This window comes from Aristolochia californica, unplaced genomic scaffold (genome assembly GCF_029961685.1).
Source record: "Aristolochia californica isolate CCGP_79_NKW_82.1479 unplaced genomic scaffold, dmAriCali1.0.hap1 SCAF_14, whole genome shotgun sequence".
Lineage (NCBI taxonomy): Eukaryota > Viridiplantae > Streptophyta > Magnoliopsida > Piperales > Aristolochiaceae > Aristolochia > Aristolochia californica.
In genome coordinates, this window is record NW_027181815.1 from 7,197,867 (window position 1) to 7,223,062 (window position 25,196).

The 25,196-nt window shown below is 37.3% G+C and overlaps 1 protein-coding gene across 2 annotated transcripts; it reads left to right on the forward strand.

The window, feature by feature from the left end:
- The first annotated feature begins 134 nt into the window (after positions 1-134).
- Positions 135-23,705, forward strand: LOC137949931 (histone deacetylase 15-like). 2 transcript variants are annotated; one of them, XM_068796180.1, is made up of 17 exons: positions 135-235; positions 894-1,341; positions 1,743-1,854; positions 7,381-7,466; positions 7,633-7,708; positions 8,096-8,160; positions 8,491-8,546; positions 8,778-8,901; positions 10,870-10,995; positions 11,537-11,587; positions 12,189-12,257; positions 13,516-13,624; positions 20,997-21,076; positions 21,376-21,458; positions 21,546-21,591; positions 21,680-21,851; positions 23,207-23,705. In XM_068796180.1, the coding sequence occupies exons 2-17, from the start codon at positions 943-945 to the stop codon at positions 23,314-23,316; spliced, it is 1,764 nt and encodes a 587-aa protein (XP_068652281.1). In that variant the 5' UTR covers positions 135-235; positions 894-942; the 3' UTR covers positions 23,317-23,705. The 2 variants fall into 2 exon arrangements, with proteins under 2 accessions (XP_068652281.1, XP_068652282.1); XM_068796181.1 differs by having other exon boundaries at positions 135-225.
- Positions 23,706-25,196: the final 1,491 nt, after the last annotated feature.

A 25,196-nucleotide genomic window follows, 5' to 3' on the forward strand; every position in this document is an offset into this window, starting at 1 on the left:
TAAAGTCCAACCGGATTCGAACCGGTCCATTGCCGCATTTTCTCTTAGATGGGGTCACTGACGGACAGCTGTCGGCCACTCCTTAGAAATGAGGCGAGTTTGGGCCTCCCCTGGTGGCTTGCTCAAAGGGTGTCTGTCCTTCTCGATTTTTTTTTACGACTCCAGACGAACTGTGGCCGAAAAGGAAAGTCTCCAGTGATACCTGCGAGTCTGCGACCTCAATCGGTACGGAGAGGTCCGTTCAAAATTATTTTTGTTACTCTCTTGTTATGCTTATTTACAAAAAATTCCTTGTCCTCTTATCTCATTTTCCCTTCCTCGTCCGACTCTTCCAATAATGACATAATTCCTCATCCTCTAACTCGAATCTTTTTTCTTGTGATTTTTGGAATCAGTGATTCCTTGTGAAACAAATATGAAATGATTCAAAACAGCCTGTGCAAAAGAAATAGAGCAAATATGTCAATAATACCTTCTTGGGTATTTGCCATAAACTAGAGCTGACGGCAACTATCCACGGTCAACAAACTGTGATTGAGCTAGTTATCAAACAGTAACAGACAGTAGGACATAGCTTTCCTATCGTTATTGTTTTTACTCTTGTCACTGTTCTTTAAAATAATAGTTGTTTTCATTACAGTGTGAAAAAGAAAATAATTAGCAGCGTATAAGAGATTATATATAATGCTTGCTTTTAGGAATCAGGCCTATATCTGGACTATGGATTAAATGCTGAAGCAGACAGTATTCACGTATTTAAATAATATTGCCTCGTTATGAACAACTGAGTTTCTGTTTAGGAAATATGTTCTATTTTTATAATAGTTAACCTACATTTCTTTTTGTTCAGAATCAAATTTATTTGAGTATTTGACGCCTATGATATTGGACAGGTTGTGCTCACAGATGTTGGCATATGACACTAAAATTTTTTCTTGAACCATGGATACTGAATCAGTTCACAATCGTAAGGATCGTCTGAGAGGTGGAGAGTTTAGTGCTGAAATGAATCTTCATTTACAAAACAGCGGAGTTCATACAACAAATGGTCTCAATGGGACTATAAATCATAGTGCATCTGAAAGCTCAATAAATGGACACATAACTGAAACAAGTGATAATATAGTGGGTCAATGGAAAGACTTAAATGGGAACCTGTCTGATAAACATGTTAATGAGGATAAGACCTTACAAGATTTTTATGTGCAAAGGGAATATCTGGAAGATGATGATGATGATGATGATAGTGACTGGGAACCATCACAAGAGAATATTGTGACAAACAAGTGGTTTTGCACCAACTGTACAATGGCTAACTTTGAGGATGTTCTCCACTGTAATGTATGGGTTTTTATCTGCCCATTATTGTTTATTTTTTATGGTTCTTTTTGTTGTTGGAGTTATAAAGGAGTCTTATCGTGTTGAGTTAGGACAACGGGCTTGGATGAACCACCCTGAGAGGGCCATAGTTTTGTAGATATTTCAGCTTGATTAACCTGGTCTTCTGGTTTTGCTAATTGAACATGGTTGACAGATATTTGCAAATATTAGCGTCTTTATCAGCCAGTCAGGGAATCCACTTATGAGAATCTTTAATCATGCTTCTTCTATGGAAGGGGCCTTCATTGGCAGATGCAATGTGTGCAGTCAATGTTTAAGGTCTTCACCTGATAAGTGCTGCTATGGCAGCCTATGTTGTGTTTATAATTTTAATATGTTTAGCGTACTCTTGTCTCATACAGGCATGTGGAGAATACAAGGAATCTGAAATCCTTAAGTATGGCTTTTTTGCGTCTCATTTTGCATCTGGAGTACATTATCATGTGAAGTCAGAAGAATTGGAAAGATTTCAGGGTAAGAGTGGGTACATTGCTTTTAGTTTTGAGGACAGACTGCTTGCATAGCTATGTAAAAAATCTTTCAAATGTCTAGTATCCAGAAAGATTATCCTTACTTTATTGCTGGCTAGTATGATGTTTTGTAGATGTTTTTACATGCATCTATCGTAACATCCAAAAGGTTTTAAGTTATGAAGGAATCTCAAAATTCTGCATGCTCCTTCTGGTGGTACATAACAGATTTAATAAGATTGCTCTTCTTGCTCTTTCAGCTAATTAAATTTCCACCTACAAATACTTAATAGCTAGGGGATCCTTTTGAATACACAATATCCAGTTTATCTTGCTTTAGACCTTACATAATTTGCATTTGAAAAAACTTCTATCAGTAAATCTCAAAGAACAACCATTTGCTAGGCGATCCTTCCAAGTACTTCAAGATTGTAAGCAGATTCCAATTGTATTTTATGTTGGACATGCCATCAATTGACTCACCATACTTACAACAAAAAGATATATCGCGAAGTGTAACTGTAGCATATATCATTTGACCAACCAACCTCCATTACATTGTTTTATCTCTAAGTTCATCACTACTCTCATCATGAAGATCATTACCAATCTTCATCAGTGTCTCAACAAGTTTAGTTACAAGTAAGTCATACTCCTGTAGCATATCAATAACATATTTCCTTTGGGTTAAAACAATTCAAACCTTACTTTGAGCAACTTCTATCCCAATAAAATCTTTAAGCAAACCTAGATCTTTGGTTTGAAAATACTTATCTAGATGTTCCTTCACCTCTTCAATTCCCTTCTTATCATTTCCTGACAACATGATGTCATCTACATACACAAGTAACACGATAGTTCGAGATGATTTTTTCATAATGAACAATGAGTGTTCATAATGACTTCTAGAAAAACCAAAAGACTTTACTACCTGGTTGAACTTATCAAACCATGCTCGAGGACTCTGCTCAAGTCTATAAATTGCCTTCTTTAACTTGCACACTCTCCTAGTGCCACCCTTTGCAACATTCCCAGGAAGTTGCTCCAGACACACTTCCTCATCTAGATTGTCCTACAAGAAGACATTCTTGATGTCCAACTGAAACAAGGAGCATCCTTGATTCACTGCTATGAATACAAGGATTTTGATTGAGGTCTAATTGAGGTCAATTTGGTTGGAGGAGAGAAAATCTCAAACACATCTACTCCATAAGTTTGAGTATACCTATTGGTTACCACTCTTGCTTTATACCTGTCAATTGAACCATCGACTTTATATTTCACAATATATACCCAACGACATCCCACAATTGTAGCATCAGGAGGTGGATCACATAATATCGATGTGCCTTGGTCATGTAGAGCATCCATGTCAACATCTATACCTTGCTTCTACTAAGGAGATACCAACACATCTTGGATTGAAGAAGGAATAGTATAGGAAAATAGGGACAATGCAAACTTCTTGTGGTGACTAGAAAGAGAATCAAAAGTGACAAAATTAGAAAGTTGACGTCTGCTTGACTTGCAAACACCGTTTCTAATAGTATCCAAAAGATATAGATCACTTACCATAGGATTCACAGATGAAGAGGGTGCACAGGTGGGAGAGAGAACTTTTGTTTGTTTCTTAACCAACTTCCTTCTTTGATTAACCTATAGTGGCTTTTGTGTTGCAATGCTAAGCATGGGGTTAAGAACATCCTCCACAGAACTAGGAGCAACAAAACCTATATCAATAATGGATGGTTTGGACTATGTCTTTTTTTTTGGATAAAGATGTATTTATATTAACAAGAGAAATTACAAAAGAAGAGGGAGCAGATCCTTGACAACAAGCGATTGTAGGATAGTTCCCTGCTTGGCAAGCACATCTGTTGCCGAATTTGCAAGTCTCAAAATGTGAGACCAAATACAAGATAAAATTGAGGTAATTTCTAGAATCTCCCGAAAGATGTCCCAATGATGCCACGGGGGAGAGGATGCACACCCACACCATCCAATGACCACCTTCGAGTCCCCTTCAATATGAAGGGGACCGCTGCACTTGTCTCTGAAAACACGGAGCCCATTGAGGAGGCCATGAAGCTCAGTTGACGTAGAATCGGATATGCTTAAAGGGCCGGCGTAAGAGAAAAGCTGATTACCGGAAGGATCCGAAATAACCCCTTCGAAGCTAGAAATCCCGGGATTACCAAGAGAAGAACCATCAAAGTTCAACGTAAGGTAACCGGGATCAAGAGGTGTCCATTCTTGCATAGCTTGGACCTTTATCCTAGAGTGCATCATTGCCAAATTTCTCCAGTTTTCACGGATAGGGGTACCCACTGAGGAGGAAAAGGACTTCTTAGTCAGAAGCCAAGAAGAGATATGTCCCACCACTCAGTTTACGACACGGTCCGCTGATTCACTTTTTGCATCAAAGTGCCTTCGGTTGTGTTCATTCCAAAGCCCCCATGGAATGAAACTAGCACAAGCGGAGAACATCACTTTACCGAGACCCGGAAGGGGAGTACCAATGAACGACTTGCTGAAAGATATCAAATCAGCCGCTATGCAAAACTGTAACACCATCATACTGAGAATGGAAGTCCACACCTTCCATGAGAAGGTGCATTGTAGCACAATGTGCCTTGTGGTTTTAGCTTCAGTGGTGCAAAAAGGGCATAGGGGGTCGATTGAGGAGTGACTTCTTCTTGTAAGCACGTCTGCCGAGAGAATCTTGCTTTGACAGGCACTCCACATGAAGAGTTTTATCTTAGGAGGTGCACAAAGACGCCATACAAAATAGACCTCATGTTCCCTTTGAGACGGATTCAGGAGGTCTGGACTATGTCTGACTCAGAAAAGAATGTTACATTAGTAGATATAAATGTTTTTTTTGTGGAAGAACAATAACGTTCATATCCTTTCTGTCGATAGAACAGCTAGGAACCACACATTTAACAATTTGAGGAGACTAACTTATCAAGAGAGGAACCAAACACATGCACAAAAACACATCCAAATGATGACAACAAAGAGAAAATAAAGCAACTTTAAGGTTCAGTCTTTGGACTGAATTTTGGCTCCAAGCTATCCAAGAACTTTGCTACAATCTGTCCTTGTTGTTTTTCTTAGCTCTTTTTCATCTGTGGTGTAGGGATGAAAATGCTAATTTCTTGCAAAATGCTCTGCAACTCACTGTAATAATCTGTCACTATCCTTTCACCTTTTTCAGCTTGAACAATTTAGCATACAATTCATAAACTCTAGAAAGATTACTTTCATGCGCATATAAAGCTTCAAAAGACATCCATATTTCCTTAGCTATTTTAATGTTCATAATTTGACTTTTCAACTTAGAGTCCATATTGTAGAGTAACCAGGTCATAACTTGGCTATCCTTTGCTTCTCCATCATCTGTAGTAGGAATTGGTAATCATCTTTAATAAATTTAGTTTTTCTTTTGGCTTGCAAATAAATGTGCACAAACTTAGACCAACTTAGATAGTTTTGACCATTCAACTTCTCTTTAGTGATAATAATAGTGTTTTTCTCTTCATCCAAAAAAAAATAGTATATTTCCCTTCATTAACTCTAAATTCTCTCGTAGGAGTTACTATCTCACCAGAATCAGCCATAGATGATAAACACAATCTACACAACAAAGATAGATATCAAGCAGCAATCACTGTTTGTGCAAGTAGTGTGGGCCCCATAGGATTTTGAACAAAGACCTCCAAACCCTCAATAATCCCAATTGACACCATAAACAAGTCAAATTTCTCCATAAATATGCTAATATCTGGTAGGTGATGCGGACATCAGACATAGGACCTTACACACATTTCAATTGGGAAAAATTTCAAGTCACATCCCTCTTGGGGCACTAATCAAGCATATAACTACTCAATTGGCAATACAAGCCATCAACCCTATGGTTATGGCATAAAAAAGATTAAAAAAAATCTGACATTGACTTCTAGTCAACAAAAAATTCTGAAATCCCCTTTCCTGGAGAATTGAGATCTCAGAGTTAAAAAAGAGTGTTTACAGGCTCTGAATATGGACCTTATTGCTTTGATATCATGTAAAAAGTTGCAAAAATAAGAGAAGAAAGGAGGAAGAAAGGAGAAAGAGAGTTAGAGAAAAAGGAGTGTGTTGAGAGAGGCACTTGATGGGGGTGAAAATCAACCCCTTTTCCCTTTTATTGATGACTTGAGCGATTTGATGTCTATTTACACAAGGACCCCTCATACTCAAAACCATATAACTCTCTAACTACACATAAGAATACTATGTAATCTGGACCATAGACTTCTAACAAACACCTAATCTTGCTAACACCCCTACAGACTAATACAGAATATGTGAAATGACCAAAATACCTTTACTTGATATTTAACATGCTCACAAAGGTTGAACTTATGATACCTTTTCCAATTATATGAAACTCCTCTTAAGCCCTAGGCCAATATCTGTTTCACTTTTGCCCTTATTTTTTCTGCTCATTGAGCCTCGTATATTTAGCTTTAGCCTTAGGAAAATTTGGGGAAATTTCACTTGGAATTAGTAAATTTTATTTTTTTGTGTAATTTTCCCAAATAGATGGTCGATGTGCTTGAGGCCCTCCTTAAGCTTGTTTTTCCCCTCTTATGGGCGCCTCTCCTTTCTAATTCAGCCCTTAATAATTAAAATGCGTGTAATAATCTCTTATGGACTGGATCTGATGGTTCTAGGGTTTTCTCTCTTATCATAGGGTTTCTGTGCCCTGGTTATGTGATGCCATGCTGTTTGTTGCTTCTCTACTTGTGCCGACCACTTTTCTTCTGTCTCTCTGCTCCTAACTCCTCTTACGACTTAGATCATCTCAGATTGAACTGGTTTGCTACCACTTGTTACATCATAGATCCAGTAAGATTTCACTTTTTGTAGAGGAGTGAATTTCGTGGTGATAAAGGGGAAATAGCTTGTAGTGAAGGTGGGATGGAACTGAGTGTGGTTAGGTTTGGTGTCTGTGAGCTAAAACCAGTCCTTTGTGTGGGGGCTGGAACTACCTTCAAAGAGTTAGAATTGTTTAGGATTTCAAAAACTAGATGAATCCCACTAGCTTTCTGCTCTCACATTGAATAGTAGAGAGAACTTACTTTTTCCCAAAAAAAATAATATCAATAACCATGACATTTGGGCCCTTCCACTACAATTCCTTTACTAGAATGTAGTTTACTGACCCCACTGGGTGTGGACATTTCTCAGCTGAAGTATTCGAAATAATTAACAACAGAAGCTCTTGTTGAGTTTGAGATGTTGAAGCTGTAATCCTGTGAACAAGAACTCACTTCATTATTGACTCCTTTTGTTGTAGGCGGTGGTGTAAACCATAAAGATGTTTAATTCAGAATGATCTATTCATTTCCTTATGAATCTAATCAGTTTGTAATAACTAAATCTTGGTTGTAGCATTAACCTTTACAGTAATGTCTTGTGTTGCTTATGCCTGGAAATATAAATTAATATAAATTTATAAAAGTCTGATTTATCCTTTTAGTTCGTTTGGACTCATGTAAACCGGAGGCAACCTTGGGCAATTGCACTGCAGTTGGTTTTGATGAGAGAATGCTGCTTCATTCTGAGGTACTTAATCCTTGTAAACAATTTATCTGACGAAGTTTCTTGTACCTACTTTTGACTGTTGACTTCAAATATTTTATTTAAGCACTCTGTTTGTAGTTTAGCTCTGATTCTGTGACCTTGAGAGTAATATTGATATTCACTAATAGTCAATGCTGTGTTTAAAAAGGTTGAAATGAAGTCACATCCACACCCAGAAAGACCTGATCGACTTCGGGCAATACTCGCTAGCCTTACGACTGCTGGTATGCCTTTGAGTTCAACTTGACAGGATTGTAGCCTAATAAATTTATGTGATTTAGATGTTTTAATAATAGGTTTGCCATCGCTATAACCTGACAATGCGCAATCTGCTCAGACGCTAGCAGCCCTGCTTGAGGAAACTAAAGGCTTTGAAATTCATTACATATCCAATCGATCATGTTATACCAGGAGGCCAAGTTGCTTATGAACTTGTCTGCTTATGAGGGAGTGGCCTGTGAATACTTTTGTGGCCCATTTCCTTCTATTCTTGTTTAAACCCATTCTTATTTGTATCGTCTAATAGGGTTAATTATTGTCTTTCTGAGCATTAGCTCTCCTTGGTTGAGTTTAGGATGGAACCATTTGCTGATGCCTTCAAATACATGTAGGTATATTTCCTGCGAAATGCATTCCTATACTTGCCAGAGAAATTGATCAAGAAGAGCTCCAAAGGGTAAATTATTGCTTCCTATATGTTGAATGCTAGTGGATATGCAGATAATTTTTGTTTGCCAGTGCTTGTAGTTGATGTCTGGGGATCTCAACTGCTTGTTATGTAAACAGCTGTTCCTCTTTTGCATTTGTAGACATTCACTTCCTTTTGTTTTGACCTCTGAAATGCTTCTTCCCAAGATAATATTGGAAAGGAAACTCTGTTGCACTATTGAAGGGTGTTCTTAAACTCCTCAATTTTTTGTTTCATTTACTTAATTGTGGTTGTATTTTTAATTCATTTTAAAGCAACTTGTATCTTACTTTTGAGCATTTGAGATCGAATTGGCAGGTACACTCTTTGGAGCATATTGCAGCTGTTGAGAGTACAAGTTCTATGTTGTCCAGGTACTAAAACTTGTTTCTTTGCCTTGTGTTACATGTTTATCTAGTCAATTGGAGAAAGTAGTTGCCATATTTTGGGAAGTTCTGCTAGCAGTGTTAGTGGCATTAGCATTTAAAAAAAAATTAGTTGCATTACCTTGAAACTGTGTTGCTATTTCTTCATTTAGTCTTGAAGCTTTCAGACCTTCGTGTTAATCATTTGAGGACTTTGACTGTCTTGTGTGTGACTGACAGCTATTTCACTCCCGATACCTATGCTAATGAGCACTCAGCTCAAGCCGCAAGACTTGCTGCAGGAATTTGTGCTGATATGGCTTTGGCAATTATGTCTGGAGTTACAAAGAATGGTTTTGCTCTGGTCAGTTCAGCCCTTACAGTCATAATTGCTCTTGTTTTTGTTGTCAAGGGTTAGGTTACTGGAGTTGATTTTTTTTAGTTTCAAACTAGGTAGATCCTCAGTTATAAGCTCCTTGAATCTGGCAGTTATGGATTAAGACATGCTGCTTGAGTTTCCATGACTCGGATTCATTTCTGTACAGGTAATGTGAAGGATGCCCAAACTGATCGTCCATATGGGCCCATCTTTGATAATATATATATACAAAGTGATACATGAATCAAAAAACAAACAAGACGTATGGTTATCAAAATTACATTTTCATAAAAAAAAAAAAAGCATGAACAAAACTAATTGACTATGGTTATGTTATCAGCAACATCTGGTTGGGTTTACCTCAATACCTTTCTTCTGACTTTTACCTGTTGTTTATTATGGGCTGTTGGATACCTAGACCCTTATCTGTTTTTTATTCATGTAACTGAAAGGTTACTGATAAGAGGTATTTTATACCCCATCACCTGATGAGTGAGAAGGAGAAGAGAGAGATTGAGAAAAGAAACAAAAGGAGACGACCCCCAGATCTATTTAAACATAGTGTTTGATAAAAATTACAATAATACCCCTACACATACAATAATACTTACTCCTTATATCTCCCTAACTATGTATCCTATGGACATGAAAATTTAACCACTAACATAATGCATAGAACAAGATTGCATATAGAAATAAAACTACAGAAGTAGTGAAATGACCAAAATACCCCTGGACATATTTTCTGACAAATACCTTTGAAGGAGTGTGCTGCAATTACTTGCTACAGCTATGGGCTACATTAACTAGTTACAATTTTTTTGTGAATTTTCATTGATAATTTTCCAAGAATGTGGGCAAAGATCATTTCAAAGGAAAAAAAGAATGTGGACAAAGAAATTGGAGGAAGAAAGATGTCAGAATGAAAGTTTAGGTGCAAGAAAAAAGAAAGTTTAAGCAGAATGAAAGAGACGGAAAGAAGAAGGCATGACACATTGATTCATCAACGAATTTGACACATGAAAAGCTTTATATAGCTATTAAGCTTAGGATTCAATGGATGAGAAGAAGGCAGGACACGTTGATTTTGGAAATCACATTGATTCATCAACGAATTTGACACATGAAAAGCTTTACATAGCTACTAGGCATAAGTTTCAATGAGTGAGCCAAACCATCATAACCACTAAAAAACTAAGGGTTAGAATTAAAACATAAAAATAAACTGTCACGGGCCCTAAAATGATAGAAGTAAAGCCCCAATTTATGCAACCCAAATAAAAAATGTCCTAAATGAAATGAAACATATTAACAATTCTTAAACTTGAGCTCCTAATCCACTAATTGTAACTGTGACTACATGATCTCAAATGGGATAGCTGATTTCTTTCTTTTCTTCTTTGATCCCCATAGCTAAGTGATGCTGATAGAATCATCTGTCTACCATGCGTGTAGAACCATCTGGTTGCACTGCATTAGATCTTATCAATATTACTACTTTGCATTAATACTGACCAGCTTCTGCCTCTGACACATGTATGCATATGCTTTTGTCCTTTTTTCTTCGGTGCTGTGGCAACCCGGTTTATAGTAAAATCTGGTTGGAGAATGTTTCATTTTTTTTTTTTTTGTGCACAAACTTTATTTATTTATTCAATAAAAAGCCTACCACTGTATCAAAAAACAAATTGATGATACTTTCCTAAATTATGTCATGTTATCTAGTCTAAGTGTGTCTGTGTTGACAAAATTGATTCAGTAAGAAATACTGTCCTAGAAACCTAAGTAAATTGAAAGCTTTATATCTTCAGTAAGCCACGTTTTGTTTCAGTAAATTTGGTAACTGCTTGGGCACTGATTGAAACCTAAGTAAATTGATTCAGTAAGCTTTATATCTTCTAACAAATTTGGCAACTGCTTGGGCACTGATTGAGTTCGTTTTGTTTGAGTCAGGTTAGACCTCCTGGCCATCATGCAGGTATTAAACAGGCAATGGGTTTCTGCCTCCACAATAATGCAGCCATAGCCACGTTAGCTGCACAGGCAGCAAGTGCTAAGAAAGTGTTAATTGTTGACTGGGTAACTTATCAAGCTTCTTTATTTTTTTTTCCATTTTCCCTTTTCCTGTACATTGTTTCAATTTATCATTAGTATTTGTTACTCTCAACCTTGATCTTTTCACTACTTTTTTTCGGGGGAAAAGAGTTATATAAAGATCAGGGGTTGATGTTTATGAACAGAAACTCTGGCAGTTAACAATGATATGGCCTCTCATAAAGATCTTAACGTATGCAAAGAACCTGATCATTCTCGGGTGGATGACTATGTGACCGTTTTTTATTTCCTAGTCTCCTTATCCGCATCAGACAATTAAACCTTAATAACAATCTGTTACTTTCTATTTGATGGCCTGGCCTTTTCCTTTAGCCTTAATAACAAACTGGTACTTGCTATCATTTACTGTTCAAGCAGCCAGTGAATTAACACGAGAAGGATTGATCCAAAAAAGAAAAGAGAGGGAATCATGGACATAATACATTATTTGTCTTTCTTAGGTGAGCTGATTCTTCTAAACCGATTCTTCACTGAAGAATATTATGGGTTTTCATTTTTTTTCCAGGATGTACATCATGGTAATGGCACACAAGAAATATTTGAGAAGAGCAAATCGGTGAGTTTTGTACTTAGGCCATTGGTACACCTTTTTCTTTGCATGGAAAAGTTAATTACAGGAGAATGATGGTGATGTTACCGACTAAAACACCATTTTGATTGTGATTAAAAGTGATATCATCTTTTCTTTAGTTCTTTTTTTTTAGTTATTTTGAGACCAGTAGTCCTTTCAGGGTTTATCTATATATCTATATATATATATATATAAAACAGGAAAATGACCTTCAATGAAGTTGTCCTATCATGATTTCCTTTTCTTTCTTTCTTTTCAACAATAAGGATTTCCTGAGTGGAAGAAAACCAAGACATGGTAGAACACAGATTGAAGAACTGACAAAAAAATTGCCTCTCAAATGATGGTGAAAATTCTGTAAGAGGTTAAATAATATTAACGCTTGTCATTTGTGGAAGAAAAAGAACATTGAAGCTTGAAAGTATAATTATAAAATTACATATCCAAAAGGCGACCAGAGAAGATTAATCTTTCTAACCTGTGTGGGTAAAACAAAATAGCTGATGCATGAACATGTTTGCTGTGGAGGATATTGATTAGGTTTTGTGTAATCTCATTTTTAAGTTGCAATATGTTTCTTTTTTAGGTCTTATATATATCATTACACAGACATGAAGGTGGATGGTTCTACCCAGGCACTGGAGCTGTTGATGAGGTTTGATGCTCTTCATTTCCTTTTCTTATTTTAGTTCCATCACTTGCTATGTTTCTAGCGTGCATGTTCCCTAAACTCTCACTCCTGCCTTTTGCTTCTATTCTGTATCTATGTATTTTTATGTCGTTACTTCACAGTCTGATGCAACTTTTTTTTAAGTTTCTACCATGCACACCCAACCTTATCCATTTTTAAGTTTATCTATTTTTTCAAGCCTGTAATGGGCACTTATCAAAACAAGACGTCAAGTTTGATACCTTAATTTTCTTTAATGATGAGTACTATTTTTTTTTTAAATAAATAGAGGAAACAGAAAAAGTCCAAATACTCAGATATCCCAGATAAACCCTTCTTAACATTTTAACTTCAGATGAAATATGGATTGAATATTTCCCATGGCTCTAGAGCTTTTAGCTGCTGAGATACTTCCAAAGAAAAAATTTTGCACACTGCAGTCACGTTCTTATTGAACTAGTCATTTGCTGATTTTTGTTTCTTGAAAAACTGCTATCATGAGATTTGTGTTGGAGAGCTTTTTAGTATAGCTCTCTTCAGCTACTCCTAGTTGGTTTGTTTTCTTTGAAAACCCTGAATTGTTCAGATAATGAGATTATTTTCATTTAAAAAAAAAGATAATGAGATTATTTCAGGATATCCAGATAATTTTTATAAGGATAGGACCTGGAAGGATAGAGACTAGAAGTATAACTGGAAACTAAGGCGGTGAAAAGAGTCAAGGATGATGCAAAATATTTGAACTGTGATGTAGTGGGCTTGACAACATAATGGACTGATGATATGTTTTATATTATTCCTTGAATATTGTAAGAAAGTAGATTAGAAGAGAAACTAACGAGAAAAGAGGGTAAACGAGGTAGAAGAAGAGAGAAAGGGCTGTCATACAGCCTGCTGAATAGGGGAAAAGTCGACTCCCTATCTGGTTTTATTACGTGTTTTTACGAAAAGACTAAAAATCCCCTAACTTAAGGACTTACACATGAGTATGTAAAACACCCTTCTAAACCCACAATTTATACAATAACTGCGCCACTTTAGTTACTCTAATCTGGACTGTTTTGTCTACCCCTGATTTTTAACAAATATTTTCCCCTTTTACTGGAAAATCTTGTCAACAAAACTACAGGTTTTATTTATTTGGCAATTGGTTATTTCTAGGTGACCATGAGGTATGCTGTTTGATGTCATTCCAAGTCATTTTGATCAATCTTTTTGATTGAGTCATCACTTACAACTGCAGATTGGAGTCAGTGACGGGGAAGGATATTGTGTGAATATTCCTTGGAGATGTGGGGGAGTTGGGGATGGAGATTACATTTTTGCATTTCAACACATTGTGCTTCCAATAGGTTGTCTTCTTATCCTTAAACTATATTATTGAGAAAATATTTCTTTCAGAGGAAACTATGTAGAGCCTTTACTTGCTGGAAAATAAGTTAGAAATTGCTAGTGGTTGGATGTATTTTTCTTGCTCGTGAAAATGCTCAAAGAGTCAAGATTGTCCTCTCAGATTAAACTTGCAGGTGCATGTGTTTTGTAATTGTGTTTGACTTTTGTTGTCAGACCAACCCATGGTATACTTACTAGGCCTTAGGTTTGGAATGTTGATAATTTGATTTGGTTGACTTTCAGTCAGTGAAGAACTTTTTGGCTTTCTCTCAAATGTATGATTGCTCCCTCCGGTCAACTCAGAAGTTTTAGCTCATCAGGAACAAAATGAAGTCAAATGTCCTATCATAGTTGAAAACGTCAAAGAAGTAGAGAAAGTAGAAGAAGGAAGGAGAAAAGTAGAAGAGGCAAGAGGGAGAGAGATGAGTGCGTTGAAGCAGCACTCCCTAGGCTAAAAAATCAAGCCCTCTCTATTTAATAACTCACCAACTGAAAAAGATACCAAGCCCCTCGTTACATAAAACTCAATCACTCCCTAAATACTTATGAAAATAACTTGAAACTTGAAATATAAACTCCTACATGATGCCTAACTTAATGCAGCACTTAGATGGATACACACAAAAATGGGAAATGACCAAAATTCTTTTATACATGTATTTCAACACTACCCTTCAAGTTGCTGCATAAATTTCAAATAGCGCTGAACTTGCTACAAAATGAATGATGTTTACCCCTTCCGAGAGGTTTGGTAAATATTTCACCAAGTTGGTTTGATGACTTCATGTATGGTGTAATAACTTTCCCTTGCAGTACACCATCTCTAATGAAATAACAGTCTACTTCAATGTGTGTGATTCTCTTGTGAAAAACCAGATTACTTGCTATAAAAATTGTTATTTGGTATTTCACACTTCATAACCATAGGTTCATTTGATGTGAAGACCCAACTCGACCAAAACAGATTTAACCCACGTGAGTTCACTCAAATGTATGAGTCATTGCTCTATACTCAGCTTCTGGCTGGATCTGGTTAGTAAAGTTTGTTTCTTACTCCAACTAATCAGATTACCTCCAATAAAACGATAGTAACCCATTGTGGATCTTTTATCCGTCTTGCACCCTGCATAATCTGCATTGGAAGAGCCTAACACATCAATTTTCTCATGAGAGGTATATAACAAACCTTTCCTTGGAGCACCTATGTGCTGCCTCCAAGTTTACTTTGTGAGGATGCTCCATAAATTGGCTTATTACATCCATTACAAAGGATATATCTGGCCCCATAACGATGGCATAAATTAATTTACCCTCTGAGTGTGTGTACTGAGCTTTATCCTTTTTTATACTAAGCTCAGGATTCTGATCATTGTTATGACTAACATTGGCTTCCATAAGGGTATCCACTAGACGTGCTCCTCGAAGACCAAACTCATGTAACATGTCTATAGAACATGTTTCCTCTGAGAGAACAGTTTCCTTCTCGCTTCTTGCCACCAAGAAAATATTTTTACTGTCTTGAATCCTTTTGAAACTGTTATGCTAGATAATCTTTGACTTTTAAATTACTTTTGTCAACTCAATATCGTCCACATATACAACAAGAACCATGATTCCTGACTGTATTTCAAGTAAGAACATAGAATGGTCACAGTGACACCATACAAACCAAAACTTTAGGACAATTGTAGTGAGCCTTTCAAACTACACTATAAGGCTTTGCTTCAACCATAAATTGGCTTTTGCAACTTGCAAACCTTTCCATTTTCCCCTAAGCAACATACCTAAGAGGTTACTCCATATACACCTTTTCATGTAAATTGCCATAGAGAAAGGTGTTCTTAATGTCTGATCGACATAGGGGCCATCCCTTATTCACTTCCATAGACACTAGAATGCGAGTAGAAGTAAGATGAGCAACAAGAGAAAATATCTTGAATATATCAATTCCATAGGTTTGGGTGCATCTCTTTGCCACTTATCTATCTTTGTACCTCTTAACATTGTCATCAACTCGATACTTGATGGTATAGACCCATCGACATCCGACAATTCTACACCTTCAAGTGGTTGACAAAGTGTTCATGTATTGTGAGAAATCAAGGCCTCTATTTCTACATCCATAGCTTATTTTCACTTTGGCAATACTAAAGCCTCTTGCATTGTATGAGGAATAGAAGAAGCAGACAAGGACAAGGCAAAGGTTTTATAAGAAGGAGACAAGAAATCAAGAGACATTTAGAGACAGGGTGATAAGTACATAACCTTTTTTCTTTCCAAAGCGTAATAGGAAAGAGTGGAATCAGAAGGTCGAGAATCTGTAGATAAAGAATCCAATGGTTGAACATGAGAAGGAGGCTCTTGTTGTTGTACAAAGTGGTGTTAATACACTTGGAGTGACTTTAAGGGTGAAGATAGTGGAGTAGTAGGTTGAGGCGTATCTGCACTAGAGTCATCCATAATACCTATGGGAACTGGATTATCATTAACGGGACCTAAAGGGAGTGCGGATGCCTCTGACAATGAAAAATAGGGTGTATTCTCAAAAAATGTGACATCAGTAGATATATAAGTTTTCCTCGTATGAGGACTCAAAAACTCGTGGACAAATATTAAATATCTTGTGTTGAAGTTTTAGGACCATAATAGGAACACGTCCCTGGAGAATAGAGGATGACATACAATTAATTAAATAACATGATGTGGAACCGCATCGCCCCAAAACTACATAGGGACATTTATCTAACATAACAAAGTATGTGTGAACTCAACTTGATTTTTTATTTTTGTGTTTAGCCACCACATTTTGCTAAATGGGTGTAGGCACATGAATGCTGATGTCCCAAATTGATTTGAAATTTTTATTAAGAAACCATTATCAATACCAAAAATACGAATAGATGTCCTAAATTGTGTTTTTATTTCATTAAAAAACTTGGTAAATACATCAAATACTTTCGATTTCTCTTGAAGGAAAAACACCAAGTTACTCTACTAAATTGTGTTTTTAGAACTACAGACACTTGGGACTCTACATGATCCCCTTACATTTGCAAGAAACAATTCAAAAAGACTAGTATTTTGACTCGAACTAATTGGGAAATGTGATTTATGGTGCTGACCAAACTGACAGGATTCACACTCAAAAGAGAAGTCAAACGACACAGAAGGAAGGAATTGACGGAGTTTTGCTATTGATGGATGCCCCAAGTGCAAGTGCCAGAAATATGGTGATGTGTTGATAAGGCCATAGTTTTTGGAACATTCACATCATCTAGCAAATAGAGCCCACCTTTATCATGCCTGGAACCACTTATTTTGCAAATCTTGAAAACACTTCTAGGCTAAAAAGTTATAGAGCAAGTCAAAGATTTAGTATTGTTGCTAACAGACAAGAGGTTAACCGGATTAGGGACAAATAAGACATTTGAAAGGGACATGTGGAATGGTTTGGATTACGCCCTCACTATGGACCTGTGAGGTGGACCCATCAGCTACAGTGACAGTGCGGTAAGTTAGTGAAGGAAGAATTGATGAGAACAAGGTAGGCATACCTAAGGGTGGCTTTGAGGCAAACCAACTCACAAGCCGCTTGAGCTCAAACTTGGAATAAGGATCGTTAAGTATAACAAACCAAGCTCGAGATTTTCCAAGCTCGGCTTGTTGGCTCGTGAGCCAACTTGTTTGCATATATTTTCTTATGAAAGTACCTAATACCCTAATCGCTCTCATCAATTCCCTCTTTAGTTTGTTGATGATTGCTGTTATTTACATTTGATCGGTCATTCAGCTCTTTCAGGTCCCTCAACATTTGATATTGTTGCTTGGCAATGGAATAAACGTTATGATGGAAAAGTTTACTCTATTAGGTCTATTAAGTTGGCTATTGTACATTAGTATTTTGTGTTGCAAAGTCTTTGATTCCTCTACAATAGCATGCAATTCCGTGGTGCTAGACTTATTACCAAATTCTCTCTATTCATTTATGTAAATTTTTTATTTATGGTTTTAAATATATATTGAGCTTGAACCTAGCTTGAGCTTGAACTCATTTACGAGCTCGAGTTCAATTTAAGGCTTGACATTGAGCTCAAACTCGAGCTCTAGCTTGAAGTCTTAAGGTCAAGCCTAGCTCAAACCTACATAGGTTCGAGCTTGATTTGATTCACCCCTAGACATACCTGACAAATGTATGGACGCTCCAAAATTAATGATCCAAGATGGACAAGAGGACGTATGTGATGCAGTCATACCTGAGGTTGTCATCGTGGCACTTGCTATGGATGAAGATCCTGTGTCTTGATTTGCGTAGGATGATGATTTGGATGTCAATTAACTGAAGCACTAAAGCAACTGCTGAATTTTTCCTTGACATTCGTTGTTTGAAACTTTTTATCCATAGTCGAACTAGAGTTTTTCATGCAAGTTTTCCAAATTTATCCCAGCATTTGTCTAAAAAGTGATTACCTCTTCCACAATGATTACATCTTTTGTCGCCCTTATCACCACGGCCACAACCACGACCTGAACTATCACGAGCTCAACTTCCTCCACCCCCTCCATGACCTTTGGGGATGTCAGATCTGGTAGGGGTAGAAATAAGATTAAGTGTTGGTGCTTCAGTTCTCACCTTTATTCACCACTATGCTTTCGTCCTAAATCACACGATTAAAGGCTTTCTCAAGGGTAATTACTTCATCATCAGCTCACATCTGTGCTCGGATTGCATCATATTCTAGTCCGATTCCTTCTAAGAAATGCACTACTTGAATTTGATTTTTCTCTTTTCTAAGCTGCTCTACAATTGTAAATAGATGAAAAACACTAATTTCATATAATATACCCTGCATTTCAATAGCATAATTGGTCACAGTCTTGGTACGTTGTCCCCTCGTCGAAATACCTGGCATGTAGATCATATACCTTGAACAAATTATTCTCCTAAGATAAAATAGATTCCAAGGTTATCCAAATCTCCTTAGAGGTATCACAACTCATCAATTGATCACTGAATCTTGTTTTCATACTGTTAATTAGCCAAGTCTTGGCTGTCTTTAGCTTCCCAGTCCTCTATCATTGGGCTAGGAGGATCCTCCTTAAGGTGCTTTTCTTTTCTTTTTGCTTTCAAGAACATAAGAACTGATCTTGACCATTATCTGAATTATCCCAATTCAGATAATTCTTCATGTTCAATTCAACTAAAGTAATCTGAATTGAATGAGAATCCTTATCTTCATAACTTCCAAAAGAGTTAATTGGAGTGATAACCTCTCTAGAATCAGTTATCTTAATGCAGCCAAATAGTAAAACTAACCAATATCAATCACCACAAATTACAACCCACAACACACAACAAGAGCAGCACAAAAATGTCTTGATTAGCTTGGGCAGATCCAAGTGGGCCCCATACACACCGAAAATTGAATTAGGGCAACCTCTAGTACTTCAAACCAGCATCTCCAACTTCTCTGAACACCAATTAGGCACCAACTCTAGCCAAATTCACAAATTATTCAATTGCACATATAGGGCATAGATTGTGCAACCAAATTCAAGTCAAAGGCAGGAATAAACCCTCTTGGGGCACAAACAAGTATAGGAACTACTCAAAGGGAGCACAAGCCATCAACCAAGTGGTTATGGCACAAAAAAAAAGAGGAAATTTTTGAAGTTTTACTCACTCAGATAGGGAAAATTGATGAAATTTCCAGGATAGGGGTCGCAGGTCTGTAGAGAGGAGGGATAGGATTGAAGAAGACTACACAAGCTTGCACTTCATTGCTCTGATACCATAAAAAATGTCAAAGAAGTGGAGAAGTAGAAGAAGAAGGAGAAAAGTAAAAGAGGCAAGAGGGAGAGAGAAGAGTGTGTTGAAGCAGTACTCCTTAGGGTTGTAAAATCGAGCTCTCACTTAAGTGAAAAAGATTCAAAATACAATAATACCCCTCATTAAATAAAACTCTCCCTAAATACTTATCAGAATAACTTGAAACATAAACTCCTATCATGGTGCCTAACTTACTGCAACACTTGGGGGGACACACACACAAATTGGAATGACCAAAATTCCCTTATTAATGTATTTAAACAATAACTAACATAAGAAATTTTCCCAAAAAAATAGTTAACATAAGAAACTCTATATGGGGTATAGTTCAAAAGCACATACAATCTTGATTGATCTAATCATCTCACTGGGAAACTTACTTCTGGACGTGGATAAGTATTGCTATTGACAATAATATCGAGCCGAAGCATATAGCTAATTGCTCTTTTTGCTGAAGTTCAACAGGGAAAGGGATGTTTCCGTTGTCCAAATAGCATATGTTTTCGTGTTTGGAGCTGGTATTCTTATAGAATGTGAGATGTTGGTATTCTGAAAATCTTGTCAACAAGATGTCCATGCAGGTAGCTGCAGCCAGCATCTTTGAAGGATTATTAAGTAGTTTCTCTTAACTCAGTTGTTAAAGGAGACTTCCTCTTCTTCCTCTGTTCTTGTTTTTCCCTTCGTTCTCTAATGATTTTTCTCCATATTTTGTATCAAGAGGAAAGAAGGCAGGACCTCCCTATCTTTTTTTGCTTTACAACAATGAGAAGAAGGATTTCAATAAGAAATCTTCTTGGGGAGGAAAGAGTGCAAGTTTGAGGGAAATTGAAGATCCAAAGAACAGCTAGACAACACGCCAAAAAGAGGAAAGCAGATTCCAATGCAAGGTCAGAGGCAAAACAAGGTTCCTGCAAGGAGGTGCTACAGCAGACCCCTTTCCTAGCCAGAGCATCAGCAATGCTGCTGGCCCTCTATGAATGTGCTGCCAAGATATATCCTTGTTTCTACATAAAAAAAAAAATCATTTTTTAGAAAATACATTAAAAACAACTGAGGGGGTTTTCTTCCTGCCGACACATCTGATGACACGGCCCCCTTGAACTTCTGAGGTAGTGAATCTTCTCCCATAATGTCAAGTGCCTTGTAATAGGGCTCTTGACTCTGTCACAATAGCATCTCCAAAATGGAAGGGAGCAGAGTTGAGGAGTCTGACACCACCCCTACCAGTGGTACCTGAATCTCTGATATAGGACCTCCTTTTTGTGATTGGGTTTGCACTAGATCTTCAACTGACCCATATAGTAAGGCTCGTCAAATAGTATTAGGATTGAGTACTTCCGGATATCCACTTCTCTCCATAGTTACATAGTCAGATAGTAGTTAGTCTCATCTGCTTTGTTTTCTGTTTTCCTTATTCCTTTAGTCAGAAATAATATTTTTTTTGTCTACTTCAGTTCTTCCTTCCTGTTGCATGATTGAATTTGTTGATGGGGTTGTGGTTGTAGCGAAGGAGTTTTCACCTGATCTGACCATTGTATCGGCTGGATTTGATGCTGCTAGGGGTGATCCTTTAGGTGGTTGTGATGTAAGCATTTTAAACTTTCTCGGTTCGAATTTTTTTGGGAAGTCTTGATTTTTATTTTTTTTCTTCCCTTTTTTCCCCCAAAAAAAGGTGTCTTAGAGATTTATTTTGTTACATTCATATCCGCCTGTACTTGTTTTTTATTTAATTTGGTAACTTTTCTACTTCTTTTTTTCTAGAACAACCTTAGTATTGCTTATCTAAATGTCTTCATATGCATTTTCTTTTGGCTCATGCTTTTATTACCTTTCCTTAAGATGTTATCTAATACACAATCCAAAACCCTTCCCCATTGCATGCAGGTAACCCCAGCTGGTTATGCCGAGATGACCCACATGTTGAGCTCTTTGTCCAATGGGAAATTGCTCGTTATTCTTGAAGGAGGGTGTGTATTTTACACTTCTTAGTCTTGTATTTTTTTGTTACTTTTACTTGGTTTTTATTAACCCAATAGCCTCTTCTTTATCTGCAGCTACAACCTTCGGTCAATATCTTCTTCAGCCACTGCAGTGATCAGGGTAGTATGTGCTTGAGATGTTTTATGTTTTTGCTCCTCTATCAATCTCTTTCATCATGGATCATTTCACATTGTTGTCTTTCTTAAAGGTACTGCTTGGTGAAAATCCTACTCGTGAGGCAGATCATCTAGTGCCTTCAGAAGCTGGCTTGCAAACTGTTTTGGAAGTTTTGAAAATTCAGCTTAGACACTGGCCAATCCTCAAAACTATCTATGCCACATTGATGTCTCAGTGGAAATCACTCTCTTCCCAAACCAAAAGTGAGAAACGGGCACCTTTTCTATCACATGTAGTCTTTTATGACTCGAGCAATTTCAGGGAGTCATGCATCTGCTTTTACTTTGTTCTAGTTACTGTGATGTGGGTTAACTGTTAAAATTCTTCGCTAATTTGGTCTAGGAGGTCTTCACGAAAAAATTAACATTTAACATTAAATGAAACGTAGAATTACTATCACATCTTTTCAAGTGTCCGGAAAGTGTAGGTTTGAGCTTGATGGGGGGATATTACTTGAAATTTGTATTGGTTTTGCTTTGGGAAAAATGTCAGGGAGAAGTAGTTTCTTCTCAAGTGTAGGTTGAAGCTTTATGGGATGTCAGTAGTGGAAATTATCTTTGGTTTTGTTCTATGATGTGCCCTTAGGCATTCACAAATCTATAGGAAGAAAGAAAATATGCCTACCTGAATTTTTTTTTATGATTTTCATATTCTTTCCTGGCCTTGAAATACTTTTTTTTTTCATATGCATGATTTTCTTGTTTTTTCTTTAGGCAAGCATGAGGTTTGAATCTTGACCACAAACATAATACACTTGAGAAAGTCCCTTCTTTTGTTAATGAGTTAAGTATATGAAAACGAGTAGTACAATTGCTATCACATCTTCTCAAGTGTCATTGGAAAGTGCACGCTTGAGCTTTATCCGGGGCAAACTATATTTAGTTATGCTCTACGATGTGCACAGAAGAGTCCACAAATCTGTAGGAAGAGGAAATACAGCAACCAGAAAAGGTTTTATCATTTCCGTGTTCCTTCCTTGCCTTGAAACTTTCCTTCACTTTTTTTTTTTTTTTGCACATGTTTGTGTTGTTTTTTTTCTTTAGGAAAGCATGAGGTTTGAACCCTGAACACAACATAATACACATGAGATAATTGCTTCTTTAGTAATGAGGTAAATATTATGCTAGATATCTTTCAAAAAATTTAACAAACAGGCTTGACTTCTTTGTAAGTAGCGTGATAAAATTTTAATGGTAGTCTGTTTTTATTTATGAAGTTTGTTAAAATGGAATATGCTTACAAGGCCAAAAATGGAGCTTCTTCCTTACTGATGGTTGGGTGTAGCCTAACAGCCAAATTGCTCGTCCTCTGTAGATCCGACCAAATAGTTAGATATAATCACCAATTTTAGGGGATTTCTTCAGTTAAAGGGTCTTAACTATTGGCTATATATCATGATTCCATCGTTTGATTAATCTCTGTACTTTTTTAGAAATGTTGAATGCATGTATTTGTTACAAAGTTTTTGCATTTTATAACTGTATGAGGAAACCAATCTGGTTTTTCACTTTGGGAAATCAAAAAGTTGTCTCATAGGTAACACACTTGATGCATTCAGAGAAGCGGGTCAAGAGGAAGCAGATATTCTTGCCAGTATGGTGGCAATGGGGTCGAAAAAGGATTATGTATCGTCTTCTCCGTGGGACTCGGCAATTTAAACCGAAGTGACATTCAGAGTCTTTAAGCTAATTCGACTGTGGATGGGCATCTCTTCTACAATCCGATTTGGAGAAGGTACCATATGCATCTGGAACAAATTCTCGAAGGAAAAATAACAGGAACCTGCATTTAACTAAAACTACATCAGTGCCAATTTCAATACATTATCTTTGTTTTTGTGTCACGAGGACCATTGTAGGCGGAGGTTTTTATATATTTGTTCGAGCTCCAGATGGGTTTATTCTTTGCAATCTGTGCCTGGAAAGTGATTTTGCCACTGGTGCTAATCCATCGTGTTTTTCCACAAACGGGGGTATCCTGTTTGTTTTTTCTAGTTTCTGTAGTAAACTTTAGCCCTTTTAGATAGTAATTGGTGAAGATTCTTTTTTACTTGATCAGTTCTACTGTTTAAGTTTACTCTCTTTATAGTGTCCCAGGCCCGACCATTTTACTGGTTATGAAGTCTCTTCCATTGGCATCACTGCTACCATAGAAACTTTTGGTGACGCCAACTACTGCCGATACACAACAGATTATAAGCCGTGTAAACAGCTTCACTTAAAAATACGGTTGAAGAGTTGATTCGACTGTAGCATTAGATGCTGCAAATACCCAGTGCAAGTTTTAGTGAGAGCCCAGTGGACTTGATACTGGCTTTTTAATTATTAACTGTTTGGTCTGATAGACTTAGACTTTTACTACAGCGCCCTTGTGCTAGGTCTCCCTGTCTAAGCAAGTTTCCTTGCAGCGCTCTCGGTCGAGCCGGGAATTGCAGGAGCTGGCTCTCAATCTTAACGACAATAAATTGCAGTAAATACGGTATATTAAAATAAATGAATCGTTGCTCATTGCAGTTCACAGAGGAAAGTTGCAGGAACAATATGAGGACAAAAAGCTGGATGACAGCTCGTACTCCGTTATGGAAGATGAAATTCCACATTTACCGAGTTCTTCACCAAGCTAAAATGTTCTTCTGACGGACAAAAACCTGAACTGGTTATTAGATTGCAGTGGCGACAGATGTCACTGTTACCTACCTGAATCTGATTCAATTTACTGTAAGAATATCCTTGGATTTTCATTGTATTAGTAGTTGAAGGTGGTGCAGACTCTTTTCCTGGGGAAGGCCTCTTCTCTTAAAGAGGTAAGATATGACCGCTGCAGACGTTACTAATCGTGGGTGTGCGGCGGTGCCAAGAAAAAACAAACTGAAAAGAAGAAAAGACAGCAAGCGAATTCGATGTCTTCAGTTTCTGATGGTACACCCATGTGAGTGGTCGCTCCCTCTGGAGAAGTAAAAAGGGGAAATTGAACGAAGTTTCACCTAGACGAACTGCTACACGAGCGCCGACATCTACTTTTGGCCCTAATCCCACTCCTGTAATAAAAAAATAATAATGTTATGTCGACCAGACTTGCAACCGGGCCAGAGCAAGCCAAATAGGTGAGGTAGCTTACATTAATTGCTTGCAAAAGGTGACCTGGCCATTATTTCAACCCCTTGTATTGTCGACTGAGTCCACATGCACCAATTCTTGTTCCTATCTCGTAGGACTTTTCGGACCTCAAAAGCGTCATCAGTGCGACGCACGCTCTGGGCCCCGGGAAATGAGACTCGTGGGAAATTGGAATTCCTGATTTCATGTCGTTTTCCTCGTGGGAGTTTTCATCGGTCCCACATTGATTGAAGTCCGGATAACGAGTGAGCGAAGAGTGGCTGTCCCTCGCGTGAGCCACGTCTCAGATATCTTACGGGTTATGAATTATGATCGACATCGGCCAGCGATTGGATTGGGAACGTGCAAAAAAATTATCCTTTCTCTTTGTCGCATTAAAGGCACTCGAGCACGTAAGTCTGCTTATAGATTGTAACAGAGACTCGAGAACTT